The sequence below is a fragment of the Chelon labrosus genome (genome assembly GCF_963514085.1).
Source record: "Chelon labrosus genome assembly, chromosome: 4".
Lineage (NCBI taxonomy): Eukaryota > Metazoa > Chordata > Actinopteri > Mugiliformes > Mugilidae > Chelon > Chelon labrosus.
The window spans coordinates 2154664-2177978 of NC_140340.1; the positions used below are offsets into that span (position 1 = coordinate 2154664).

General features: G+C 39.3%; 1 protein-coding gene across 1 annotated transcript; it reads right to left on the reverse strand.

The window, feature by feature from the left end:
- Positions 1-3232: 3232 nt before the first annotated feature.
- Positions 3233-10079, reverse strand: LOC311486500 (butyrophilin-like protein 2). The gene is made up of 5 exons (XM_084542370.1): positions 9952-10079; positions 6823-7149; positions 4616-4894; positions 4343-4508; positions 3233-3631 (listed from the first exon to the last, which is right to left on the reverse strand). The coding sequence occupies exons 1-4, from the start codon at positions 10025-10027 to the stop codon at positions 4345-4347; spliced, it is 846 nt and encodes a 281-aa protein (XP_084398496.1). The 5' UTR covers positions 10028-10079; the 3' UTR covers positions 3233-3631; positions 4343-4344.
- Between the last annotated feature and the right edge of the window lie 13236 nt (positions 10080-23315).

Genomic DNA, 23315 nt, shown 5'->3' on the forward strand with positions numbered 1-23315 from the left:
TCATGATAGTAGCTAACACACTTGATGGCTAACTTAAAAACTAAATAATGTATTCTCTTTCAACTTAAGGGAAGCAGCCACCAATCAGTCGTGTTTCTGCTGTGCAACCATGTGCATTTGGAAGCTCCTGCCAGTGATCATTGCTTGTGGTAAGTTCTATTTACAATGTCATAAGGATATTATGATCTAACATGAAATCTGGAGATTTCTGAAACAATAACATGTCTTTTTTTTCTTCTTCTTTCTTTTTAATGCAGGAAAATGAGGTTGAAGAGCTGGAGCAAACCATGGCGATCTTTATCACTGTGAAAGAGGATCCTCTCCATCCACCCAAAGACATTAAGATTGTCATCGAAGGAACAGAGGTCCTGAATGAGTTGCCCTCAGTTGCAACAGCTTTTGTGTTTAGTTGATAATAAGGCTTACATCTGAATAAGAACATGTATGTCCTGGCATGATGTCTTAGGAGTTGAGCTACTATTGCAGCTTCATGATTTGTCTTCTGATGACATCAATAGTCTCGTTTCTGGTGTTCAGCTGAAGAAGACTGTTTATCTAAATAGATTTTAAACACATGTTCAGTGTTGTCAATTTAAGGAACAATAAATATGAATGTGTTCTTAAGGAAAGTGTTCTGAGTAGTCACTGATCAAAATGTATTGAAAGCAATTTTTCAAAATTTGATTTACTATACATTTCAAATAATGACAACCATTACTTTTTTATTTGAGACAACCTAAAATAGTTATGCTCCAACCTAAAATAATTAGTTTGCTCCAACCTAAAATAATTAGTTTGCTCCAACCTAAAAACAATTAGATTGCCCCAACCTTTAATTAGTGGTTGCATGGAGTTAAACTTTTCAGGTTAAACGAAATAAAATTATTTGCTTTGAGTTAATGTCAGATATTTCGTGTGATCGATTACCTCAATTTTTTTAAGTTGATCCAAGTTTTTTATTTTTTCAGTGGAGAGACACTTGAATCCAGGCTTAGGGTCAGGTTGAAATTGTTTGTTTACTGTAGACAGGCACTGTCTACAAAGTAACAACCTAAACAAAATATTATTTTAATTTCCAAATAATCACAGAAATATGCAGCATTTATTTTTTACTGTAATAGACTGTATAATAACAGTATGAATACAGAAATATACTGTATGTCTGGTTTACAGACTACTACTGTAAAATTACAGTATATTGCTGGCGTCTTTGCTGCCAGCTCTTTACTGTAAATTATAGAAATACAGGAATATACTGTTTTTATGGTTTACAGACTAATACCGTAAAGTATTTTACGTTTAAATACCGTTAAAATAACGGTATACTGCTGGCGTCTGTGCTGCCAGCTCTTTACTGTTATTTTACAGGAAAATTGTTTACAGTGTGGTTCACCTCAAACTTTCTAAAACTAAACCGTGATAAAACTGAACTCCTCCTCATGGGCACCAAATCCACACTTTCCTCCACTACCCATTGCCAGGATCTCCACCACCTTTGGAGGTGTCTCCCATCTTCCTGATGTTCTCCTGGCTGGTGGCTCTGATGCTTGCTAGTCCTCAGCCTCCTTCCTTCCTTCCTTCCTTCCTTCCTACCTTCCTTCCTTCCCTCCACCTACTGGGCAACGTCTGGGTGTCGCTGGGGAACCAGAGACAAGTGAGACTGATGAAAGACAACGACAAAGACAGTTTCTTTTTTTTTCCTTTTGCAGCTTTCTAGAGAGTAGAGGAGTGAGTGGACTACGACACATCATCACATGGCTCCTTATTTGACGTAAAACAAGAGTCAAGAATCTTTTTAAACTAAACCTGGACTGCACATGTTGGATTCATCTTCAGGTTTCATGGAATAAAATAATAATAATAAAAAAAAGAAACATTAAAATGCTCATTTCTTACTGGTATTTTATTTTCATTCCTTGTCTGCCTCCACCAGAACGTGGTCAGTCTTCACCGCTCATTCCCCTTTATTTGCCTTGATAACCCTCATTAATCTGGTTGGATGCTGGACATTACTGGGCTCAGACCGTATAATTCAAATTCAGACCACAGCGGTGCTTCTGGAAGATTTGGAGACAGGCAGTATGACTGTATTTCTAAATATAAGCTTGAAGAATTGACCTCAGACCTTCCTTGTCTTTCTGAACAGCAAATTCTCCTCAAGCTGTTTGTTCTCAAACTGAATCTTTCACAATTGCAGGGCTGGTTTTTCAATCTGAACTTTTAAAAAGGATCAAACTAGAGCCTGAATCCACCTGCGCAGAGACAGAGAACGAGACCCAGGCTGTTATTGGGCCCGGTGATGACCTTTGGACTGAGATGTCACCTTTAATCTGGATGGATTTGCTTCTGCCGTCAGATTATCAGTCATAATCACATGACATCAACACGTATTCATTGTGTTTATACTGTGCCCGTTAATGAATGAATCACCTAACCTTAAACTGGAGTCATACTGCCTAAGAAAGAGAAAACAAAACCAGACCATGGACACTTTTTGTCCACAAGGTGTCCTTAAAAGTAACTTGATGTTTTATGGTTTTGTTAGTTTGTTATTGTGAATATGTTGTGTGTATATATATATATGTGTGTGTGTATTAAACATGTCAGATATGTGTTCTCCACATGAAGGATGTCTGAGTCTTCCTGTCTTCATTAAATGTCCAAAGACTGAGTTACTTTAGTTAAATGCATCAGTTCACATGCTCCCACCGTCTTTAGATGCTTCATCAAATACTGCACTCAGCTGTAGTTACAGAGCTCCACCTTCACCAGCTACAACCACAATGACTTTGTTCATTTAGTTTTGTTTTATAACTCTGAGGAGGGACGGCTCAGTGGTGTGGTGGTTAGCACTGATGCCTCAGAGCCAGAAGGTTCTGGGTTCTAATCCAGGCCGACTGGTTCCTTTCTGTGTGGAGTTTGCATGTTCTCCCTGTGTCTGCGTGGGTTCTCTCCAGGTTCTCCAGCTTCCTCCCACCGTCCAAAGACATGCTGGTTAGGTTCATTGGTGATTCTAAATTGGCCGTAGGTGTGAGTGTCTCTCTGTGTTAGCCCTGTGATAGACTGGAGACCTGTCCAGGGTGGACCCCACCTCTAGACCAATGACAGCTGTGATAGACTGGAGACCTGTCCAGGGTGGACCCCACCTCTAGACCAATCACAGCTGGAATAGGCTCCACTACTGTACTATGTACAATGCATATACTAAGAGAAAGAATTTCTCCATGTGTGATCAGTAGATAAATAGATACTTTATTAATCCCTGATTTCAAAGTACAGACACTCAGCATACCAAACATAATATATAACAAACAATACAAATAAAATAGGAAAACTAAAATCTATATACAGCATTTACAAGATTGTGTTTATAGATTTAAGTTTTTTGTCCCATTTAATACAAATATATATTATTGTTTACACATTTGACTGATCTGAACATAGACTGTAAAAAAAGTAGACGCCATGACAACTCCTCTAAAGTGAAGCCAAACCTAGTAGAGCTCCCCCTATTGGCTGCCTGCAGTATAGCTTATATATGAGCCCCGTCCCTTAATATAATGTTGATGCTGAACAGGATGTAACATCATGATCAGTGTTTCAGGATCACCATCTTTCTTCTTCTGAGTCCCTGCAAAGGAGAAAACAGATTTTCTATCATATATAGTAGAATGTTTTATTTGTTATTGTCTGTGGAACTCTCCATTTATCTTAATCTGATCTTTGAAACGTTTTCAAACTGTTAATAACAGAGAATGATGGAAATGTTTGACCAGTCAAGGATCAGTTTGAGTCTGAGTGGACTAAACATCATAAACCAGTGAAGGATCACATTTAATAAGGTGGTGATTTTAACTTCCAGCAGTAACAGCTAGAAGAGAATAAAGATAAACATCCAACTTAAACTCATCATAGCAGCTAAAGAAGCTGTTGGACTCAAGACTTTACTGTTAACAATGAGCACTGAGAGCAGGAGAGGTCATCAATGAAATAAAAGAAAGATTTCACATTAGATGTAAAGTCTGCAGTGATCCAGACGTTTAGATGGAGAATCCACATCAGTTTAGAGTCTGTGCATTAAGTACGAGGAGGGAGGAGATTAGCCTAGCTTTAGCACAAGAACTTCACCTGACTTCCTGTCTTCATGCTAAGCTAAGATAACCTCTTTCTGGGTCCTATTATTATTTCTATTTCCCAACATGTCCTTAAACATACCAGCCAGAAGCAAACATGGTTCACATCAGAGAAAACAACAAGACTCTGGACATAAGAACATTACAAAGTAAATAACATGATGGTGACTGAACAAACTGGACACGTTCATACAAATCATTTAACTCACCTCTAATCTTGCTTATTGTCAGCCACACACAACACAATCAAAGCTACAACTGCAGCCAGAATTACAGCACAAAACACTATTCCAACCAGCACTCCTTCAACGGTCACTTTTCTACACAGGCGCTCTTCATCACAGTCTTTTCCAGACGGCTTCACAAACAGTTTCTCTGAAAGACATGAGACAAAACCTTTTGATGACACTGAGAATCTAAATGTTGACCAGACTGATTAAAGCTGTACATGTATAATTATTAAAGACTAGAGGGAATCTCACCAGACACAGTGATGTTAGAACCAGTCTCATGGTTCAAGTCCTTCTGTTGGACCACACACTGGAAGCAGTTGGTTCTGGTGGAGGTCACAGTAGTTTGGAGGCTGATGTCGTAGCGGCCGTCTCTCTCTGAGATCTCAGCCTCCTCAGCATCAAGGATGTTTCCATCACTGTCCTGCCACCGTAGCTCTGGCTTTGGAAAAGCTCCTTGAACCTCACACTTCAGCTGAACCCCAGAACCTGTCACATCTAATATCGTGATGCATGGTTTGGGAACTGAACCTGAGAACAGAGGAACCAGACAATGTTATCAACAGTGAAACGTTTAAGACATAAAAACATCTCATCAAGTCGTCTCAGTTTAATTTAACCAGAGTAAAGAATGATAGTGTGTTCATGTAGTTAATATGTCTGATTATCATAGTTCTGTTGGGCAGGAGGTTGTTTCTTCATTCAGGAATAATTTACTGGTTATGTTATGTTAGTCGCAAAGTTTGATAGAAAACTTTCTCCAGAATAAATTCAGACGTCATCCTGTTTCTGTTTGAATGATGGTCAACACTACAGATGTAGATCAGTGACATCAACATTCCTACCATAAAGACCTGGAGATCTGGACAGGTTTTCAGAAACTTGTTATTTGTTGGTTGTGGTCTCTTAATGAGAATTTTTGACACAAAGAAACACAAAGTAATATCATATACACTGGGTATGGAAAGTATTCAGCCATTGCAGCCATTCGCTAAAATCATTTACGTTGATTTTTCTTCTCAACAGTGTACACACAGTACCCCATATGGACAGAAAATCACAGTATTGTTGACATTTTTGCAAATTTATGAAAGAACAAAAACTGAAATATCACATGGTCACAAGTTTTCAGACCCTTTGCTCAGTACTGATTAGCCTTTTGAGTTAATACAGCCATGAGTCTTCTTGGGAATGATGCAACAAGTTTTTCACACCCAGATTTGGGGATCCTCTGCTATTCCTCCTTTAAGATCATCTCCAGTTCTGTCAGGTTGGGTGGTGAACGTTGGTGGACAGCCATTTTTAGGCATCTCCAAAGATGCTCATTCTTTCATTATTTTAGCTGTGTGCTTAGGGTCATTGTCTTGTTGGAAAGTGAATCTTCGGCCCAGTATGAGATCCTGAGCGCTCTGGAAAAGGTTTTCATTCAGGATATCTCTATACTTCGTCATTCATCATTCCTTCAACTGCAACCAGTCGTCCTGTCCCTGCAGCTGAAAAACACCCCCACAGCATGACGATACCACCACCATGCTTCACTGTTGGGGTTGTAGTATTGGGCAGGTGATGAGCATCTCTGGATATCTTTGGGTTCTTCTTTACCTCTCTCGCCAAGGCTTTTCTCCCCGAATTGCTCAATTTGGCCAGACGGCCAGCTCTAGGAAGAGTTCTGCTCGTCCCAAAAGTCTTCCATTTAAGGATGATGGAGGCCACTGTGCTCTTGGGAAGTGCAGCAGAAATTCATTTGTAACCATGGCCAGATCTGTGCCTTGCCACAATTCTGTCTCTGAGCTCTTCGGGCAGATCCTTCGACCACATGATTCACATTTGCTCTGACATACACTTTGAGCTGTAAGTCTTATATAGACTAAACATTAAGGTTAACTAAACACAGCTGGACTCCAATGAAGGTGTAGAACCATCTCAAGGATGATCAGAAGAAATGGACACCACCTGAGTTAAATACACCGGTGTCACAGCAAAGGGTCTTATGGCCATGTGATATTTCAGTTTTTGTTCTTTAATAAATTTTCAAAAATGTCTACATTTCTGTTTTTCTGTCCATATGAGGTACTGTGTTTACACTGATGATGAAAAAATAACTTAAATGATTTTAGCAAATGGCTGCAATACAACAAAGAGTGAAAAATTTAAGGGGGTCTGAATACTTATCATACCCACTGTACAACATACAGCCATAACATTATGACCACCTGACAAATATTGTGTAGCTCCTGACCCATGTTTTGAAAAAGATTTGAAAGCTTGAATAACACTTAAAAAAAATCTCTAAATCTATTATTTCTTCTTTTTACAGTTTTCCTCCAACAGGTTTTCAGACTTTCTAATTTGTCACAGTTCTTCCAGCTCATTGTTTTCTAGGCTTGAATTTTACTGATAATTATATGAATTTATTAGATAAGAATTTATGTTATTAAGAAGTAAACATAATTACTCACCAACGCCAAGCTTGATGTTGAATGTTTGTCTTGGCACAAGATGTGGAAAATCACAGGTGTAGTCTCCACTGTCTGTGATCTTTGTGTTAATAATCTTTATGGAGGCGTTACCAAACTTCAGCTGTTCTGGAAAATGTGAGACCCGTCCTCTGAACTGATCATCTTGACCTGGTAGACCGTTATTGTTATGAAGACCAGCATCGTACATGAACACCTTCTTCTTCTGTCCATCTTTCCTCCAGTCAAAGAGATGTAGTACAACACTCTCCTTGAGGGAACACGGTAAGATGACGTCACTACCTTCAGATACTCTGATGACCTCTGACCCTGGAAGACATCAACAGATTTTAATCATTAACTTTAAATTGGTAGGAAACAGAAAGACAACATTTACATGTCAATAACCTCAGAAACTCCAGTTTACAACGTTAGACATGTTTCATAGTTAAACTACATTTAGACTGATTGATGAACCTGATGAGTCACATGACCCAACCATTTAGAGACTGACCTCTATCATAGACTGAGGGCTCAGTGTGAGTCAAGGATTTAATTTAACTGTTGTTTCCATAGAAATGTGCATCATTAAAAACCCTCAACAAACCAAAGGTAGACATTAAATTGGTAAATATCCACGTTTCATAGACAGTTATTGATCCCTTTAACTTCCTGTTCAACATATTAATTCTATCCAGTTTTATTGATAAAGTGTCAATAACAAAACAAATTGTCTCAAGACACTTTACAAAACCCAGCCTGAAACCTCCAGAGCAAACATGAAGGCTCCAAACAGAGCTGTGTTTTCCAACCTATTCACAAAAAACAAGTAATATCAGTGATAGCCTTAGCTGTAGTTAGCTTAGCCACTGCAGCCAGGCCAGTCTTACTAATCAATAACAGAAATGTCGATTGAACTGTATGAAACATGAAAGTAAGAACTGAATGGAGAAACTATTGACTGGTAGACACTCTGAGTCATGACTGAGGATCAAGTTGTTAAATGTGTTTATACTGACACCTCCTGGTAGATACAGGACACTGTATCACACACTGACAGAGGAAAACCTTAGTACACTGAACGTCAGATTAGAGTCATTTCATCTCATGACTTCATTTTAGAGAAAGTAGTTTTAAAAGAGTTTGTTTATCTGAACATGATGAGCACAGACATGAATGATGTCTTCAGCAAGTCAAGTAGATATGTTTTCTACATGTAGCCTAGATATTTGATCAAATGGATCATGTTGTTCATAAACAGAACTCTGGGACATGAACCACACTTACTATTTAACTTTCATTTTGATTATTATCTCGTCTTGAATCACGTTTTTAATTCTATTGTATATTAAAATCTGTGAAAAATAAAACAAATCAGTAGGAAAAATCGAAGCTAATCCCAGCCTTGATGAATTCCATTCTTTTACGAAACAAGAGTTAAATTATGTTGCCGATCACTTTAAAATATCTGTACCGAAACATGTAAAGAAACAGATAATCAAGTCTGAATCACTGATGGCTTTGAATGAAAAAGGTATTTTGCCTCGCGACACCTCTGCTGGGTCAAGTATAACATTTAACGTTTAGATTCAACATTCATTTGACAAGAATAGTAAATATGTAAAAATCCATAAATATTACTGTAAATGTGATATAGAAATGACTTTCACACTCAAAGATTCACATTTAATGTTTTTTTTAGCTTAATTTGGAAAACTGCGTGTTTAATTTGTTCATTTTAAGATGCGCAGCTTTACAAACTGCGCCCCATAGCTATATGTCGGCTCTGCTGTTTACACGGACCACAATCCATTGGTGTTTATTAAATGAGAAACAGCAGTCAGAAAGTAATGCTCTGGGGCCTCGTTGTACAACCACCTAACATTCTGGTACTCGCGCTGCAGACAGCGTGATCGATGAGTTGTCGCAGCGTTAATGTTGAATGTTAATGTGACTATTTTTTCTGTTTTCTTTTGATTCACATAATCAACATCTTAAGATCTTAAGGGATGTTACATCCGGCTCTGCTTCCTGTCTCCTCATGGTCACTCCTCCTTTGACCTGCTGACCACCTGAGTCCGATTTGTGCTCAGGTAGGAGGAAGAGACTATATAAGGACAGGAGAGGAGCGGTCTCTCTCTCTCTCTCTCTCTCTCTCTCTCTCTGTTTTTCTTTCTCTTTCTCTTTGTCACAGACAACGCCTTCTTTTAACTTCTTTATTCCCTTAAGCAGGTGGTTTATTTCATTTTTGAACTTCGTAGGCTTCGTAGGCTTCATTATTTTAGTTTGGGTTGTAGGTTCTGTTTTTGTGCATTTTATTTAGGTTTAGTTTCTTTTTTTAATTAATCTAGCTACTTAGTGGAATAAGGTCGGTGCCCCACAGCCCTATGTGGCTGGGCCCTGTTCCAACTTCCTCTTTTGTTCTTTTTCGCCGGAGGCTACAGTCCTTTTTAGTTCTTTGAGTTTGGCTTGTTTAGGTTTTCTCCCCTGCTCTCTTTATAAGTTCAATAAAACACACTGTTTGAATCTTCAACTGTGGTCTGGTATCCCTATTATATGTTATGAGTCTTTTGAGCCATTTTAGAAAAAGAGACCATAACATATTACTTAAGTTACAATATTTATTTTATTTTATTTTATTTTATTTTATTTTATTTTATTTTATTTTATTTTGTTTTATTTTATGACAGCATCTGGTCCTCACACAGTCTGCTGAGAATAATTCTGTCCCTTAGACAAATGTAGTAGATGACCCCAGCCTTAGTGGTTCTAACGGCTATTTACACGTTTAAGATCATTAGTAGATATGTTTTCTACATGCAGCCTAGATAATTGATCAAATGGATCATGTTGTTCATAAACAGAACTTTGGGGCATGAACCACACTTACTGACTATTTAACTTTCATTTTGATTATTATCTCGTCTTGAAACCCGTTTTTAATTCCCAGAAAATTATCTTCAGTCACAAAACTGTTGCTATAGTGTTGAGGACGAGTTGGAAGATTGTCTCGACTGTTTTGTGAACAGGAACAGAACCAAGTTTAAATGTAATATAACAAAACTTCATCAGTTACGTCCTGAAACCAAACTGTCACTCAGACATGTACCACACATAGTCTTTTTGTCTTACCTTGAACAGTATCACTGTCATGTTCAGATCGAACCGTCAGAAAAAAGATCAGAGTCAGAAACCACGTAGAACCCATGATGGAAATAAAGAAATGAAAAAATAACAACTGCGACAACAGGGAAGAAGATGCGACACTGATCTGTTGCAGTTCCAGAAAAACAAGTTTGTTGTGGATTCTTGTAAAGCGAATGAAGTTACTCAGCTCAGACAAAACGGATCTTCAAAATAAAAGCGATCTGCTGTTTCACTTCACTTTATCTGTTCAGTCCGTCAAAGACAAAGGACAAACTAGACTATGTATAAATACTATTAACTAATAAAGAAGGTTATTAACACTAAAGGTCCATTTGTCAGACTGTAGAGGAGAAACTTTCAAGCCTCCCTCAGAAAGTCCCTCAGACCATATCAGGTCATGCTGGTGTTGAGTTTAAAAGTAAAAGCTCTCTAAAATACCTCAGTACAGACATTTTACCTTCACATCATAGACCGCACATGAAGATTCAGACTGGTACTAAATGGAAGACCTAAATCTACTAGAGATATATACAGCAACCAGAAATAGTCTGTGTTTCTACTCTCAATTTGTTTTCTGTTGATACCAGACATACAGGACACCAGAGATATACTTGATGTTCTTCTCTAACATGAACAAGAACCAAATAAGTGAAATAATTACTTCTACACATGGACTTCTACACTTCTACACATTCTATAAACATATGTGACAATCAGAGGACTTTAATTTTGAAATTCAGTACAAATATATCTGGATTCTTTTTTGCTAACTTGACAAGACACTCGGCTGCACAAAGTTACACCAAAACGCATTTTTGTTTGTATTCTATGATCATATCACTGAGGGAGGTGGGTCCTACCTGGCTAGTACCTCGCGAAAATGTAGAATTCATAATGGAGACACATCGGCGTCACAAAAAGAAAGAAAGACAGAAATCTTTTGTGTTTTGTTGCCTTTAAACAGTGGCCGCTGGTGATAGAAAAACTGGACGGTGGGGGGTACAAAACAATAAACACTACTTCAACATAAATTTTGCTCTCCTTTCCTTCTGACTAGCAAAACTTTTCAATGGTTCTCTGAAGTCATCACACACACAAGTCTCTTTTCCATGGACAGCATGGCCAGTGAATTCAGCCTCTCCTGGGTCATGGTGTTTCTGAGAAAAGTTTTTACTCTTTTCAAGGTGTGGAAGCACCTCCCAGCTTCCGCTGTGGTGATGATTATCTTTAAATGAGTGATAGTTTCTGAAAAGACTTCTTCTAGATTGTTCTTCATAAACAGCCAGAACAGGTCCACAGCACTCAAGAACTCTTCCTTGCTGTAGATGAGACCAAGTTCTGTCTTTAGCTTGCTTCCATTCAGCACTGGGTATGCCTTCAAGGTGCTGCCCAGCGTTTCTTCAGGAAATGACCTGTGATGTTCCTCAAACCTGTCCCCCTTCAACAAGGTGACAGGATGAGGTGGTCTGTGAAGGAGAAGTGCTCCCTGCTGTGTCCCAAAATTGTACTGCAGACCTACAGAGAAAAGAATACAAAAATATGTAGAGAAAAAAATAAATATGCAATTCTATCACTATTATTTTGACTAGTACTTCAGTTGTCATATGATTTGAAACATTAATAGGAATAATGTTTTGCATAATTTCCATTTTCATTAAAAAAAAAGGTCCAAGCTCCTTTATCCTCTTTTTATTTTTTCCTCCAGCGAACGCCTCGTGAAAAGATTTTTTTGTAAGAAAATTACAGAGTTTTCTTTTGCTCCCATTGTTTCCTGAAAATCCGCCAGACTCTTCCGCTTCCATGAGTTTGTGTTGCGGTCGCGCCTGCACATCTCATCTAAGGCTGTGACTTTGATTGACAGGTGTCGTGAATCATTTAGATTGGATGAAGAATGACATTAAAAAAAGCTGAGAGCTGAAACGTATATATTTACACACACACAAAAAAAACCCCAAAACATATAAAACCAGTGTGGAATGTGGATGCTGAGAAACCATTACTCAGACACACTGTATGAGTGAACAGATCATAGTTATAGTTTATTACTTAATTTATGTTTACTGTGTCTATATGTTTTTCCTGTTTGATGGGGCAGCCCCCTATTACCAAACTGCTATTCTTCTAAATGTTTGTAATATGTTGTTTATGTGTGACACATAGTGTGTCTTAGATTGTGTATTTTGCTGCTGGGTTTCCTGTGGAAGTCTCAGCCTCCAGCTCTTTGGTTTTACTGCTGAAGTTGAGCCGATGAAGAACGTACAGATTGAATGATATGAACCTGAAGAACAGAACAGGCCGTTTCTGTTGTTGAGCTGGAAACCTGGAAATAATAAATAGTGTGTAATACTCAATAAATCAATGAATTAGTTTCATTAACTGACTGATTGATTTAAATTAAACTACGTATTTAACTTTACTGACAAACAACAACAACTCTTACATACGTGGGATTTATGGGACTTTATTCAGACGTGATCATTTAAAAAGACTTGGAGCTGTACAGGTGGAACAACACAATTGTTATTATCAATATGTTTCAGAGAAAAGGCACATTTGTTCCCCATTTAATACAAATATATATATTATTATAAACTCTCAACATTAACTCAGTTCATTCTTACAACCTTATCAGAATTTCACCAGGAATCAAATATAAAAGTTCATATAATATATTTCCAGCATTGAAGGCACAGCAAAGAACAAACCTCCACGACTTTCTGACATGATGAGAAATAAAAACAAAGAAATACAGCACAGCTTCAGCATCACTATACAATCATGACAAGAACAAGTAGTGGTGAAGGCCATTTGTAGTTAGTTTAAATAAAATAAAACAACACATATTTTCCAAACCAGATTATTCAGTCTGCACTGTTTAATCTGATGTAAGTCAGCTTGATTCAGTTCAGTTTTATTTAGATAGCGTCAATAACAATAGAAGATGAAGGTGAGGAAGATGACTATGATACTAAAAACCTTTATTCCCTGTAGTTGTGTCTTGTTCATTCAGCTGCTGCTTTAATTTTCTGAACAGACCAGAAGAACTACAGTCTGACAAACATACAAACACCCGATCAGTTTAAAGTACAGGTGTGAACACGTCCAGGACACACTGAGGACACATTTGGCTGATCTGACCATAGACTGTAAGAAAAGTAGAAGCCATGACAACTCAGTGAAGCTAAAGTGAAACTAGTAGAGCTCCCCCTAGTAGCTGGCTGCAGTATAGGTTATATAAGCCCCGCCCCCTCCATGTTAAACTAAAACACTAAAGTACACACACATTTTTTCAAAGATGGTTTCCGTCATTTAAGGTAGTTAATATAATGTTGATGCTGAACAGGATGTGACATCACGATGATTGACTGAACTGATGAATCTTATCAGTGGAGAAAAGTTCACGTTTGAATCTTCATATATTCCATGTTCAATTTGTTATTTTGAGATGTTGGAATAAAAGTTTAATAAGGGAAGTTCTATTGATTTAACCAAAGGATAACTGACTGTTATTGACTATCCTCTGGTTATTATTCTTTCCACTGAGAAGAGAAGTGATGATGACTTGGCTGCAGATTGTAATGTTGACTTTTTTTATCCTCAGATATGATTTGAACTGAGTGGCTTCTTAGTTTCAGGATCATCAACTTTCTTCTTCTGAGTCCCTGCAAAGAAGAAAACAGATTTTCTATCACATTTACTTTGTAATGTTCTTATGTCCAGAGCTCCACAGACAATAAAAAATAAAACATTCTACTTTATAACATGATGGTGACTGAACAAACTGGATACGTTCATATAAATCATTTAACTCACCTCTGATCCAACTTAGTCTGATGAACTTAAAAGCCAGAAGCAAAGCTAGAACTATAGTCGGTAAAATTCCCAACATTATTCCTGCTATCAGCCCTTCATTGTAGTCTTTTCTACTCAGGCGCTCTTCACCACAGTCTTTTCTACACTTGTCCACAAACAGTTTCTCTGAAAGACATGAGACAAAACCTTTTGATGACACTGAGAATCTAAATGTTGAACAAACTGATTAAAGCTGTACATGTATAATTACTAAAGACTAGAGGGAATCTCACCAGGCACAGTGATGTTAGAACCAGTCTCATGGTTCAAGTCCTTCTGTTGGACCACACACTGGAAGCAGTTGGTTCTGGTGGAGGTCACAGTAGTTTGGAGGGTGATGTCGTAGCGGCCGTCTCTCTCTGAGATCTCAGCCTCCTCAGCATCAAGGATGTTTCCATCACTGTCCTGCCACCGTAGCTCTGGCTTTGGAAAAGCTCCTTGAACCTCACACTTCAGCTGAACCCCAGAATCTGTCACATTAAATATCCTGACGGTGGGTTTGGGAACTGAACCTGAGAACAGAGGAACCAGACAAAGTTAGAAATGACTGTTAAAACATTAGAAATGTACTTTTGTTTTTATATTTCTTTGTAAATGCAGTGGAACATTTAAGACATAAAAACATCTCATCAAGTTGTCTCAGTTTAATTTAACCAGAGTAAAGAATGATAGTGTGTTCATGTGGTTAATATGTCTGATTATCACAGTTCTGTTGGGGAGGAGGTTGTTTCTTTATTCAGGAATAATTTACTGGTTATGTTATGTTAGTCACAAAGTTTGAAAGAAAACTTTCTCCTGAATAAATTCAGATGTCGTCTGAACAGGTTTTCAGACTTTCTAATTTGTTACTGACAATTATATGAATTTATTAGATGAGAATTTACGTTATTAAGAATTAAACATAATTACTCACCAACAACAAGCTTGATGTTGAATGTTTGTCTTGGAACAAGATGTGGAAAATCACAGGTGTAGTCTCCACTGTCTGTGATCTTTGTGTTAATAATCTTTATGGAGGCGTTACCAAACTTCAGCTGTTCTGGAAAATGTGAGACCCGTCCTCTGAACTGATCATCTTGACCATGTTGACCGTTATTATAATGAAGACCAGCATGGTACATGAACACCTCCTCCTTCTTCTTCTGTCCATCTTTCCTCCAGTCAAAGAGATGTTCTACAACACTCTCCTTGAGGGAACATGGTAAGATGACGTCACTACCTTCAGACACTCTGATGACCTCTGACCCTGGAAGACATCAACAGATTTTAATCATTAACTTTAAATTGGTAGGAAACAGAAAGACAACATTTACATGTCAATAACCTCAGAAACTCCAGTTTACAACGTTAGACATGTTTCATAGTTAAACTACATTTAGACTGATTGATGAACCTGATGAGTCACATGACCCAACCATTTAGAGACTGACCTCTATTATAGACTGAGGGCTCAGTGTGAGTCAAGGATTTAATTTAACTGTCGTTTCCATAGAAATGTGCATCATTAAAAACCCTCAACAAACCAAAGGTAGACATTAAATTGGTAAATATCCACGTTTCATAGACAGTTATTGATCCCTTTAACTTGATGTTGAACATATTAATTCTATCCAGTTTTATTTATAACAAAATAAATAACAATTCAAAAAAACTTTGTCAATAACAAAAGAAATTGTCTCAAGACACTTTACAAAACCCAGCCTGAAACCTCCAGAGCAAACATGAAGGCTCCAAACAGAGCTGTGTTTTCCAACCTATTCACATAAAAACAAGTAATATCAGTGATAGCCTTAGCTGTAGTTAGCTTAGCCACTGCATCCAGGCCAGTCTTACTAATCAATAACAGAAATGTCGATTGAACTGTATGAAACATGAAAGTAAGAACTGAATGGAGAAACTATTGACTGGTAAACACTCTGAGTCATGACTGAGGATCAAGTTGTTAAATGTGTTTATACTGACACCTCCTGGTAGATACAGGACACTGTCTCTGTAGATTGACACCAGAGGAAAACCTCAGTCAACTGAATGTTTACTGGCAGAGGACCACATCTGTCCTCCAGAATATTACTGAATTCAAGAATATGTTCCTTCAATCAAAGATGAGAATAAATCTCAATCCACTTTTCTTTTATTGTTTCACATGCTCATTTTCTCTAAAGTCGTTTTCCACTAATCGCATTGCTTGAGCTTTTAATCCACACAACAGCGTCTCAGTAACAACCATCAACATAACAGAGAAGAGCAGGTAAGAGCAAGAGTGGCACATCAGCAAATAGATATTAGAAATGTTTACATTGGGAACATTCATTCATTCATTCATTCATTCATTCATTCATTCATTTTCTGTAACCGCTTATTCCTGTTAAGGGTTGCGGGGACATTGGGAACAAATAAGACAAGATAAGACATGTTTATTGATCCCACGTGTGGGAAATTAACTTGTCACAGTAGCACGGAATCTCTCTTATCTCTTGTCTTGAAACCCGAAAAATTATGATCACTTACAAAACAGTTGAGGACGAGTTGGAAGATTGTTTTGTGAACAGGAAGCGATCCAAGTTTAAATGTAACACAACAAATCTTTATTAATTACTTGCTGAAACCAAACTGTTACTCAGACATGTACCACACATTGTCTCCTTGTCTTACCTTGAACAGTATTACTGTCATGTTCCGCTCGTAAAGTCAGAAAAAAGAAGATCAGAGTCAGAAACCACGTTGAATCCATGATGTACATAAAGAAATGAAAAAATAACTAGAGTAGAGCCGGAGGTGATGTTAAGGTATTTCCTCACCTGAGAAAAACTGGAACTTCAAAATAAAATAAAACAGTGGAGACTACACCTTCTTACATAAACTTCACCTAATAATTTATCTGTTCAGTCAAAGACAAAGGACAAACTAATACCATGTATAAGTACCATTAACTAATAAAGAAGTTTATTAACACTAAAGGTCCATTTGTCAGACTGTAGAGGAGAAACTTTCAAGCCTCCCTCAGAAAGTCCCTCAGACCATATCAGGTCATGCTGATGTTGAGTTTAAAGCTCTCTAAAATACCTCAGTACAGACATTTTACCTTGACATCATAGACCGCACATGAAGATTCAGACTGGTACTAAATGGAAGACCTAAATCTACTAGAGATATATACAGCAACCAGAAATAGACTCTATTCTGTGTTTCTACTCTGTTTGTTTTCCGTTGATACCAGACACACAGGACACCACAGATATACTTGATGTTCTTCTCTAACATGATCAAGAACTAAATAAGTGAAGTAATTACTTTTACACTTGTAGCAAAGATCCTAATTTCCCTTTTATTTTGACATTTCTGACCTCACCTTTATCACTTCTTTACCTCACTTCCTTTTCTCTTTCTCTATCACTGATTGGCTCTTCTCACCTTCCATCACTCCCTCGTTCGTTTACCTGATTGAGTTCACCTGATCACTCCTTATTTAAGGCCTGCACTCCCTCTCACTCCTCCTTTCTTCACCTTTGCATGGGGCGGCAGTGCTGTGCTGGTAAGAGCTGTGTTAATTTACTCTTTAGTTTGTTTTATGTCCATGTTTCATTTTGAACCTTATTTCTTTAATATGGACACTTAAACTTCATTCCATTCATGATATAACATTCTGAGTTTTAACCTTAATTTTGCTTTCTTTCAGATTCACTCACCCATGTGTGTTTGTTCTCCTTGGTCTCATTAAGTAACGTGTTGAATTCATTATTGAAACCCCCTTTTTCTTTTGGACAAATAAACGTTTTCTGAGCATTATAACCCTTTGAACCTCGGCTCTGCATTCTGACCGATGCTCATGATGATCGTGAACACCAAATTTTGAACCTCCTATCGAACATGGTCCTTCGAGCCGGATGTCATTATTGTCATGAATTCGCCGCCGCCATTAGATGGAATTATTCGACGTTCTGGTCGTGAAACTCGACCCCCTGCTCATCTGGAAGATTATGAAGTCCAATATCCTAGAGTTAAAGGTGCTGCATGTCAAACTGAGTGCACACAACGTAATACAAACACACATGGGATACAAGATGTTCCAGAGGAGGAACAAAGACATGAGCCTGACAGTCAAATAGAGGATATCCCTCAACATGCCAATCCTGTGCCTATTAATCAGTTTGAAATCATGAAGGAAATTCTTGAAACAATGAGAGATATTCGATGCTTCATGGAAAGATCATGCACTCCTCATTCATCCTCTAAATATTCATCTAAATCCGGATCATCTATAGGAAATAGGCACTCTGTGTGTAACCAACCCCTAGTTTCTCAGACAGAACCACAAACTGCTCACTGTGAATCACCACAACCCCAGTCATCCTCCCGTCCACCAGAGGTCAGCCGTCATCCTGTTGCAGTTTCTTCTGCCATGCCCTATTTACCTAATTTGTCAATCCTTGATGCTGCAGTTCCTATAGCTGGCCTACCTAGGCCAATCCTTTATTCACAAGACTTGCCACCTCCCAGTTTTCCTGCAGCATCACCAGAGGGCCAACCACAGAGTTCACATGTTCAACCTTTGATTCTCCCAGTAAACCCTGCTCAGCCTCTTGTTTCCTTTTCTTCCCAGCAGAGGCAGTCCCCCTCTTTAATTCCTCAGACCTCTACATCTTATAGCCATCAAGAACAGAGATCTGCAGCACTTCCTCCAGGAAGGACACATGTCTACAAGCTTAAGGGCCCCTCCTTCCCAAACCTTACTAGAGAGGATGAAATGCAGTATAGGATGCTGCGGATGGCGTTGAGCCATCTCCTTGACCCTAATGAAACAGAGCATTTTAAATATCATGTTCTTCTTGATCATCTGAAAGTTGACCAGGCCAAGCGATTAGCCCTTGCTTTTTCCTATGCCTCTGACCCATATACCCAAGCCATCGCAGCTCTTGATGAACGGTATGGGCAACCTAGACAACTAGCATTGAGGGAGCTCAGGAACATCATGGATCTCCCTCCTGTTAGGGTAGGTGATGGTCACGCTCTTGACGACTTTTCCTTGCGTGTACAAGCACTTGTTGGTCTGCTTAACACCATGGAGGATCAAGGACAAGAAGAACTTCTCTGTGGCTCTCATGTAGATCGTCTCCTTGAAAAGCTGCCTGCAGAACATTCCAGTCGCTTCAAGCGTCATGTCTACAGGAACCAAGGGACCATGAAGTATGACTTATATATTTTCTCATCTTGGTTGCAAACTGAAGCTCGGTGCCAACCCAGAAAAGAAGTCTCAATCTCATCTTCCAACCAAAGACACCCACGTAAGTCCACACCTGCTCTGACAACAATTTTACATGGAGCAAATAAACCTAGTGATGACATGCCATTTTCAGAACCCATTCTGAGGTCTAGAGCAACCTGTGCCTATTGCAGCTCATTCGAACATCATGTAAGCAAATGTCCCCTGTTCACTGTCATGACGAAGGATCAAAAGGTAAACTGGATTAAAGAGAAAAAACGTTGCTGGCGCTGTGCTCGAGCTCATCAAGCTGCTAAATGTGACCTGAAGAAATCCTGTGCCACCTGTAGGGGAAAACATCTGCAAATCCTATGCGAGGTAAATGAAAGATCTAGTAATCTTGCTTGTCCTGCTGTTAAAACACTGTACCTGGACCGACCAAGTGACTGCAATGGTGTACTTCTGAAAGTTGTGAAAGTGCTTCTCCATAATGGTAAACGAACTCTGGAAACACATGCTGTCCTTGATGATGGTTCGCAGCGTACCATTCTTCTGCACCCAGCAGCTCAGCACCTCCACTTGGATGGTAAAGCTGAGAAATTGTCTCTCAGAACAGTTCGCCAAGATGTTGAAACTTTTGATGGTTCATCTGTTACTTTTCAGCTTTCTCCTATGGCATACCCTGAAAAGACTTTCACTATCAATCATGCCTTTACTGTGAGCCAGTTAGCACTCTCAGAGCATACCTATCCTGTGCTAACCCTTCAAAGAAAATACAAACATTTACAAGGCATTCCATTACCGTCAATTAACAAAGCCTCACCACTGCTGCTCATAGGCTCAGATCACATCCATCTTATTTCCCCTACTGCTCCTGTCAGACTCGGCCCCCCTGGATCACCTGCAGCTGTCAAAACTCGTCTGGGATGGACACTCCAAGGCCCCATCACAGACTATCACAGTCAGGCTTCTTCAGTTCCTGTCCAGTGCCTGTTCACATCCTTCAGATCTCCTGCTGATGAACTGCATTATCATGTCGAAAAACTTTGGAAGCTTGATGCTTTACCTGTGAGAAGTGAAAAGGCAGTGATCAGATCCAGGCAAGACCAACAAGCCATGGAGCTCCTTGAACAGGCCACGGAAAGAGTTCAAGTCAAAGGCGTTAACCGCTATGCCACTCCCCTTCTTAGGCTAGCAAATTTTCCTCTCTTGAACATTCCTCAGTCTGCAGTGATGTCACGGCTCCGAAATACTGAATGTCGGTTATCCAAGGATCCCGACAGAGCCACCTCATACAGTGATCAGATCTCAAAACTAGAGCAGGCTGGTTATGTAGCAAAACTGACCCTGGAAGAGGTTTGCAACACTAAAGAGGCCTGGTACATTCCACATCATATGATCACACATAACAACAAAGACCGTATTGTATTTGATTGCTCATTCACTTTCCAAGGACAATGCCTCAATAAATACTTGCTGCCAGGACCAATCCTCGGGCCTTCACTCCTTGGTGTGCTGCTCCGCTTCAGGCAACATGCTGTAGCAATAAGTGGTGACATTAAAGGTATGTATAGAGTCTTTCCAATAAAAACTAATATATTTGAGCCACTGAGGGGCGAACGGGGAAAACTCTTTCGGACGCGTGTTGGATACAATAAAAACCAATGTCCCAATGCGATTTATTTTTGGTGCAAAGACCCGTTTATTTTTCTTCCATTCATGAACTTAAAATTTTAACTCAAAATACCAATATTGGCTGAATAACGCTTATCTCGACACAGAACTATATCTTACACGGTCAAAAAACTGTATGTACTCCCCTTCACACACCTGCCACTCATTATCTGGGGCTTACCTTTATGCCTTTTCTGGCACTAATGCTCCACCTGGCGTTGAGCCCAAAAAACTACACATAAAAAATAAAACAAACCCAAAATACTTAAACATGGCTCAAACACACCGGCCCCTAATTGTTCATGGCAGGAGGGCATAACAATTATAACACATATATTACATAATGGAGCCAGCAAATAATTTTACGTACATAATCAAACCCAAAACCATCTCTGAAGGTCAGAGGTTACCAATAATATTTGCAAAATGCAGCTCATGTCACAGCTTCTTGCAGAAGACAAAGTTTGGTTACTGGCCTGTCTAGTATGCTAGTTTTAGTTTGCACTTTTACAGAGCGCACTAACCCTTTTCTGTCTGGATAAGTCTGTAGGACTCTTCCAAGCAACCATGAACTGCGTGGGGCAGCAGGATCTGCAATAAGCACAATGTCTCCTGACACAAGACTCCTTTTTTCCTTATTCCATTTTTGACGCTCCTGTAGCAAAGGTAAGTATTCTCTTATCCATCGTTTCCAAAAAAGGTCAGCGATATACTGTATCTGCCTCCATCTTCTCTTGATGTAAAGGTCGTCCTTTTCAAACAGTCCAGGTGGTAAGAGTGGTTTTCCTTTCATTGTGAGCAGGTGATTGGGCGTGAGAGCTTCCAGATCATTGGGATCTCCAGATAACTTGGTGATGGGGCGGTCATTTAGAATAGATTCGACTTCACACAAAACTGTCTGGAGTCCTTCATCATTCAGGGTCTGCTGATGTAAGACTGATGTTAGAATACGTCTTACCATTCTTATGATGCGCTCCCACACACCTCCATGATGAGAAGCATTTGGCGGGTTGAAGCTCCATTTTATTCCTTCCTGTAGAAAAGCGTCTTGTATTTTGCTGTGATTTAAAGCAGCAAGAGCTTCTCTCAACTCCCTTTCAGCACCAATGAAGTTGGTTCCATTATCAGAGCGTAAATGAGAGACCTGTCCTCTCCTACAAACAAACCTGCGCAGAGCGTTTATGCAGGAGTCTGTATCCAATGAGTACGCAACTTCCAAATGTACTGCTCTACATGCCATGCATGTAAAAATGACTCCGTAACGCTTCTCCAGGCTACGTCCTCTTTTGACCTCAATTGGTCCAAAATAGTCAACCCCCACATTGGTGAATGGAGGAAGATCTGGAATGATTCTTTCCACGGGCAGGTCAGCCATTTTCTGCTCACCCAACTTTCCTTTATGGCGCCTACAGAATCCACAGTTGGACAGGATTTTTCTTGCTGCTGCATTAGCACTGGTGATCCAATATTTCCTCCGCAATCTGGAGAGAACATGGTTTCTCCCACTATGGCCCAGTTGTTCGTGAATGTGCTTTAATATTAAACAGGATACATGTTGGTCTTTGGATAGGATGACTGGATGTTTTGTTTCCTCAGGCATGGCTGCTTTACTCAGTCTCCCTCCAACTCTAAGCAATCCATCCTCCAGGGTGGGGTCTAGTTTGTAGATCGTACTCTGTTTCTTCACTTCACATTTGCCAGATGATAATGCAGCATATTCGTCTGGAAACCTTTCTTGTTGAGCAAAGCGAATGATTGATGTTTCTGCTTCAACAAGGTCGTCTGGAGTCAAACTTTGTACTCCAAATGCAGCTTTAAGCTGTTGCATTTCCTGTTCCATCTGATTATTGCTGATGTTTGCTATCTCTTGACTGAGTAGTTTTCTTTTTTTTGTCATATCCTGTAGAAATTTCCTTATTTTCAGAAACCATGCCACTGCCTTCTTCAACCTTTTCCAGTCTGGAAAATAGGTTATCAGTTGATGGGTGGCAGTTGGTGTGTCTTCAACAGTCACGGCATTGATCATGAGCTCTTTTTTGACCTCTGGGTCATCAGCAGCAATGCTGGAATCCAAGCTGCTTACTGGCCATGCCTCCTCTGCTTTCTGCAGAAATTCAGGGCCTTCAATCCACCTTCTGTTGGTCAAGAAATGATCCATCATTAATCCCCTTGAGGCTTCGTCTGCAGGATTTTGGGTGGTATGAATGTACCTCCACTGCGAGACATCAGTTGTTCTTCGAATGGAGGATATCCTGTTTGCCACAAAGGTCTGAAATCTTCGGTCCTCATTCCTGATGTACTTCAGTACTGATGTACTATCAGTCCAGAAACATGATTTCTCAAGTGGAAGCTGGAGTTCCCCTCTAAGCATTGTGTCCACTCTAACAGCAAGAAGTGCAGCAGTGAGTTCCATACGAGGAATCGTCACTGGCTTGAGTGGTGCCACTCTGGCTTTGCCTTGCATAAAAGAGACATGGATATGGTTGTCGTCGTTTTGCATCCTTAGATATGTCACAGTGCCATATCCACGTTCACTTGCATCTGAAAAGTGATGTAATTGGCAATGAGTGGGTTGTCTAAAATCCAGCGGCTTGAGGCATCTGTCTACAGTGAATGCTGTCAC